Genomic DNA, 6,570 nt, shown 5'->3' on the forward strand with positions numbered 1-6,570 from the left:
GACCTTCTACTTTAACTCGGATTGATGGCTCTTGTACAGGTTCTTTCCCTCTTCTTCTAAGTGTACGCTAAAGCTCAGGATCTCCTTCAACAATTTGTGAAGGGTCCCCTTGGGTCATAACCTGGAGCTGCAACTAAAAGAAATGAAAAATCAGAACGATGATAGAATAAGAAAATGTGAAATACAATGAATACTAAATAGCTAAACTAGCAAAGTGCAAAGTATCTATAAACGTCTACTCCCAGGCAACGACGCTAAAAATTTGACAGTAGCCCTTGCGTGTGACCTGCAAGTGCACGGGTTTGTTGAAGTAATAAATCCCAGGTGAGTGGGTATCGTATCCACAGGAAGTAGGGAATAAAAATACCAAGATTGCTATCTAACTAAACGAAGACGGAATAATGATTTTGTTGATAAAATGTAGTGAAAGCAAGAATAAAAGAAATAAGAAAGAGAGAAGCACAAATAGATGAGAGGTAAGGCAATCGATAGAAGTAGGGTACTCAAATATTGTTCCACGCAGGACAATTGCTTCAAGTGCAAAATCAACAATTATATCTCCTAATTGACATTTAATGAGTAGTGGAAATCCTTAAACACACGGTCCCAAACCAAAGGTCAACCGTGACTAACTCTACACTATGTCCTAGCGGAGATAGAGTTGCAAGATGGGCCGGCCCACCTTTTTTATTTTAAAATATAAATTCTTTAAAAATATTGTAAAAATTGTATAAAATACTATAAAAATACTAAAAATTAAGGAATTTTTTTTAAAAAAATCTAAATATCATAAAATATAAGTTTCTTGATTGTAAAAAATATACAACACATAAAGACTATAGAAAAAATAATTAAAAATATGCAAAAAATTTAAATTTACATGAATACAAAAACGATAATTTTTTAAAATTTAACATAATATTAGAAAATAAAATTACATAGAAAAAATAGAGATAAACTAAAAATAAATTACAAATAGATATAAAAAAAAAATTTGCCATTTATAACTATGAAAACAACTTAGAAAATTACAAACTTCGAAACAATTTTCGGAGTTGTTTTCATTAAAAAAAAAGGTGTATCGAAAGGAAAATTGGGAGAGCCGGCCATTATAAAATTTTAAAAAAAGGGTTTAGGGCTACCTCAACCTTGATGATGTATATTTAATTTGTGGATTTTTTGAAAATTCCGAATTGATGAATTGATGAAAAGGTGGGGGAATTGCCGGATTGATGAAACACTTGAGCCAAATTTGACATACTTCAAATCTTGAACTTGAAGAGATTGAGAACTAAGAGAGCTTGGAGTCTTCAATGCTTGAGAGATTAGAACAAGAATGAGTAATTTGGTGTGGAGAAATATGTAAGTGTTTGAGGGTATTTATAGGTGACCGTACCAGGCCAGGCACCACCCAAACCGTGATAGGCCGTGCCGGGCTCAGGCCGGCATGGCCCAGTTTGCACCTCTAAGCGGAGAAATCGATCAATCTCAACACCTTACACTGTGTAGAGTTGCAAGACACTCTAGGGGTTCCAAGTGATAAACCCTATTCCAATGTATAGATCTAACAATTTGGTCATAGCGAAAGACCCCTAGTCGCAATTAAGCCCTAAGTGCTAAAGTTACTTCAACGCATCACTCTGTTGCCTGTGCAACTAAGCCCCAATAGGGTCATCTCTTAGCCCATTCACTCTGCTATGACCGCAAAGAACTCTTGGAACGTGGAGGTAGGAAAAATCACACCGGAGGGGAAAGGGGACGCTCCGCTACCTCTCGACTCACCCTCTCGACCCTCTCCAATCTTGCAATGTCAAACCCTAGCCAACGGAATCTTAAAAGATGGAGAATATTTGGAGAGAAGAGGGGAGAAAGATTCCAAAAATCGGGCTGAATCGTGGCTTAAATAGGGCTGGAATCAGGAATCCACACGCCCCTGTGGATTTTTCCCACGGGCATGTGGAATTTCCACACGCCAAAGTGGATTCTCTATAAAACTATATTTTAGTACATATGTGAACAAGAACTGAAACAGTATTTTGCTACTGTGATTTGCTACAATACCTTGCACAATTTTCATTGAGGCAACATAAACCGGTAGACGTTTATGCCGTAGATCACAACTCTACTTCAATCATAGGCCTCATTGGTGAAGATCTTGTTATCAATGCACAAGTCGGGATACGTAAATGTGATTGCCTTTGGGGCCCTCCGATTCATTGTAATAGCTTGAATACATGGAGGTTAGCACAAATTCACATATCTTAAAACCCTACTTGTGTCTTCGCGTTTGTTTCTTCTAAGATTCCACAAAGGTGTGTTCACAATCTACTTTTTCCATCATTTCTTAATACTTAGTTTCACCACCTTACATGCGCAAAAGAACACAAATACACATGTATTACCGATTAAACCTGATAAAAGTAATGCTCAACGTAAAGAAAGAATAGTTCGCATTATTAACATACAAGCACTTATCATCTCCCCCTAGGACTATTGCTTCAAGTGCAAGACCAACTATTAAGCTCCTGACTGATGCTTAAGGAGCTGTAGAAATCCTAAAGTACACGGTCCCAAACCTGAGGTCAATCGTGACTGTGGGCTCCTTTCTTTTCACCCGGCCTTTAATTAGGGTATGACCGGTTAAAAAGCATGGATCACAAATCAAATTTAATTTTTTTTTTATATTTCAGATGATTGCAGGTTCATGACTCTTATTAGAGGAAAGCCCCTAATATTAATTACCCTAGACAATGTCATGGCAATCTTCGATTAAGAAACAAGTGTGAATGAGATGTAACTGAGTAAACATAATAATTTTTTTATATTTAATTTCAAAGATGCATACGAATACATGATCATAGACAGGAATACAAAAGTAAGAGAGTTATTCTCTAAGAGAGCTTAACAAGAAATTTTTTAGAAAGAGTTATTTCTATCATGCTCTTCAAAAAAAGTTTTTAGCTGGCGCTCTTAACTCCTATACTGAAAGTATGTCAGAAGATCCTTTTAGCTTTGTGGATGTAGCTCTCCTCGATTTCTCTTTTTTTTATGTGGGTTTGTGTCTTGACACATAGCTTAGTCAAAGCTGCAGCCACTCTACATTTACAAGTTGCCTACTTGGTCACTTTTGCTTCTTTTATCGCTGATGACTTTGGCTCTTGCGCTTGTAAAATCTCCAGCTCCTTGACTTGTGAAACTCCTCAAGTCTTTGACTTCTTGGTGTCTTGAAACTTCAAAGTTGCATTTGTCGCTTATATAAGGCATTTTGGTCTTGACTCTTCAATGCTTTTGAGACTTGACCGTTGGATTTTTTTTAAGTCATGACCTTCAACATGGTTAGGTCTTTAACTTGATAATTTTGACTTGTCTCAAACTCATTTTTTTCTCGAAAGAGACCTCGTAATGGACATCTTTGCCAACTCAACATTTTTAAGGAGTGTTGACGAGAAACATTTTCCTCCTTTTTGTGAAAATTTTTATTCATTCATTTTTTTTTCATCATCATTTTTTTTCCATGAATGTTGAACATTTGATTTTAGTCATGACCTTCAACATGGTTAGGTCATTAAATTGATAATTTTGACTTGATTTTAAAATGGATCTCAAACCTAAAGAGACCTCATAATGGACTTAGGAAAATCTTTGTCAACTCAACTTTTTCAATGAGTGTTTACGAAAACATTTTTTCCTTCTTTTTTTGTGAAAATTTCCATTCATTTTTTTTTCTCCTTCATCATCATTTTTTATCTCTTTCTGGTGAAATTTTCATTTTTTACTCTTCCTTTCATTTCAAGAAAAGTTTTTTTTTTTTAATTTTTTTGCACTTTCCATTTCACCTCTTTTCACTCCAACGAGTGTCAAAAGACATCCAAGCGAGCTTCAAAAAAATCTTTGTCAACTCTTCTCTTTTTTTTAATGAGTGTTGATGAGAGATATTTTTTGTGAACTTTTCATATTTTTTTTTACTCTTCTTTTCACTTCAAGAAATATTTTTTATTCTTCTTTTCATCTCACTTTTATTACTCCAATGAGTGTCAAAAAACCTCAAAGTGAGCTTGAAGAGAAGGTTTAATTTTTTTATGAAAAATTTCTCTTTACCCCAAGAGTGTCAAAACTTCAAAGGTGGAATTAGAGAAATTATGAAAAATTTCTCGTTACGCCCAAGAAAGTTAAGACTTCAAGGTGAAATACGAGAAATTTAAGAAAATTTTCTCGTTACCTCAAGAAAGTCAAGACTTCGAGGTGGAATTAGAGAAATTTAAGAAAAATTTTCTCGTTACCCCAAGAAAATCAAGACTTCGAGGTGGAATTAGAGAAATTTAAGAAAATTTCTCGTTACCCCAAGAAAGTCAAAACTTCAAGGTGGAATTAGAGAGAATTTTTATGAAAAATTTTCTCGTTACCCCAAGAAAGTCAAGACTAAAGGTGGAATTAGAGAAATTTAAGAAAATTTCTCGTTACCCCAAGGAAGTCAAGACTTGAAGGTGGAATTAGAAAAATTTTATGAAAATTTTTTCGTTACCCCAAGAAAGTTAAGACTCAAGGTGGAATTAGAGAAATTTAAGAAAATTTCTCGTTACCCCAAGAAAGTCAAGACCCAAGGTGGAATTAGAGAAAATTTTATAGGATTGTCCTAGAGAAGGCCCTGTAAAAAAAATTACCAAAATACCCCTACTCAAATCCATCCTTTACTTTTTTTTTCTCATTTTTTTTACTCTCCTTTTTTTTAAACTCACCCTTCATTTTTTTTATTTTTCTCTTTCTTTTTTTTTTACTCTCCATTCATCATTCTTTCCTCTTTTCTTCTTTTTTTTTCACTTTTTTTTCTTCTCTTTTTTTTTTACTCACCCCCTTCATATATTTTTTTTCTTCATTTTTCATCATTTTCATCATCATTTTTTTACCAGATATGCCCCTCGCCAATAGGCTCCTCCATCTCTCTTTTCCAAAACAAAATATCATTGTTCTCTCTAAGAAGAACCATATGTAAACTGCTGGTGAGAATAAAAAGCAGTAGCCTCGCAACACGAACAGACAATATCTTCCTTTCGAGCTTGCAGGCATTCATTTGTGTAATAGGACTTAAAGTGGATGCAATTATCCTCTGCTCAAGCTTGTTTGTTTGTCCTTGATCACACGCACCAAACGATGAATATTATTCTATCGGGTCTATTATCATCCCGAGTGCATGGAAGAGAAATAACATGGTTATTAACCCTGATCAATCACTTTCTTATTCTTGCCGTCTTTATTCCAATAAAGAATTCAATACTATACTCGACTTAGCATGGCCTCTTTTGGAATAGGGAGGCGAAGGGACGGTTGAATGGAGACACACCTTCATCTCCGACCTCACAAATATCACACAAGGAATTGGCCCTGGTTACTCTTTGCATAGATTACTCTCTATCTCAACTTAGCCCGACTCAATAGCCTAGGATGCTTGTACTCATTAGCTTCATCTTCAACGGGGAACTAGGAGATTCTCAACCATCTTCTGAGATGCACCCAAAGAATCCTGTGCCTCTGCATCTACACAGACATGCAAACTCTTGTGTCTCTCTTCATAGATCGGGTCTCTCGTCCTTTCTCAGTCTTCCATCTTTAGCAGAACCTTTACTTCGGATAAGGATCCTAACACCCGTTTCCTTGTCCATTCTCCCTTGAGTGTTCTCACGAGGATCAATAATAAGACCGAGAAGCTTATATTATGGGTTCTCTTCTATAGGAATATACAACTTCTTATAGACTCTATGAGGCCATACAACCATCACCGATTGAAAATGGTTTCTAGCACAAGCACAGTGAGGGAGAGAGAGAGAGAGAAGACGGAGGGTATCGAAAGGAAGTTGTCGCACACCAGATCGCAGATTAAGTCAAGACCGGCTTTCTGGTTATGAGTGCACACACGAGCAACTTGGTACTCGTTGATGGTGGTTCTCGTGATGTTGGAACGGAGGCGGGCCGTGATTGCACGCATCAGACCACTGACTTCGCACCCAACGTTGAGGACCTTGAGGCCCGGATGCGCGTTGATGAGATCGTCAGCGTGTTTTTCATGGATGTGCACAGCGTCGCGGTAAGAGAGGTTAGGGCTGGAAAAGGAAAAGTGGAAGCTTTGGCCCCATCCCCACTCGTAGACGTCGGTGACGAGGTTGTACAAGGTGTTGACGAACACAGGGACGCTGGTATAGTTGCCGGCTGTCTCCTTCGGTAATCGCCAGAAAAAAACCGGCACTGCTTATACTTGTTCCGAACCTTATTCCTTGTGATGGAACCCATCTTGAGGTCGACGACGCACTTCACTTTGACCTCGACGGCGCCCATCGCCGATCAGATCCGGTTTTGATGGAAAAGATAATGATAAAATAAAGAGAGAGAGCATGAGAGAGAGAAAACACGGGAGAGAAGAAAAGAAATTTATGCTAACTTGGATCATGATGCATGTACGTGCATGTGTTTTTTTTTTATTCTTTAAATGCATGAAAGAATCACAAAATAGTGGGGCCCATTGCATTTTTTTCTTCTTAATGCATGAGAGATGGATCATGGGCAGCATATGCATGCATG

General features: G+C 37.0%; 1 protein-coding gene across 1 annotated transcript; it reads right to left on the reverse strand.

Annotated features, from left to right (window-relative positions):
- Nucleotides 1–5,770: 5,770 nt before the first annotated feature.
- Nucleotides 5,771–6,327, reverse strand: LOC120284094 (24-methylenesterol C-methyltransferase 2-like). The gene is made up of 2 exons (XM_039290901.1): nt 6,259–6,327; nt 5,771–6,208 (listed from the first exon to the last, which is right to left on the reverse strand). The coding sequence occupies exons 1-2, from the start codon at nt 6,325–6,327 to the stop codon at nt 5,771–5,773; spliced, it is 507 nt and encodes a 168-aa protein (XP_039146835.1).
- Between the last annotated feature and the right edge of the window lie 243 nt (nt 6,328–6,570).

The sequence above is a fragment of the Dioscorea cayenensis genome, chromosome 19, assembly GCF_009730915.1.
Source record: "Dioscorea cayenensis subsp. rotundata cultivar TDr96_F1 chromosome 19, TDr96_F1_v2_PseudoChromosome.rev07_lg8_w22 25.fasta, whole genome shotgun sequence".
In the NCBI taxonomy this organism is placed as follows: Eukaryota; Viridiplantae; Streptophyta; class Magnoliopsida; order Dioscoreales; family Dioscoreaceae; genus Dioscorea; species Dioscorea cayenensis.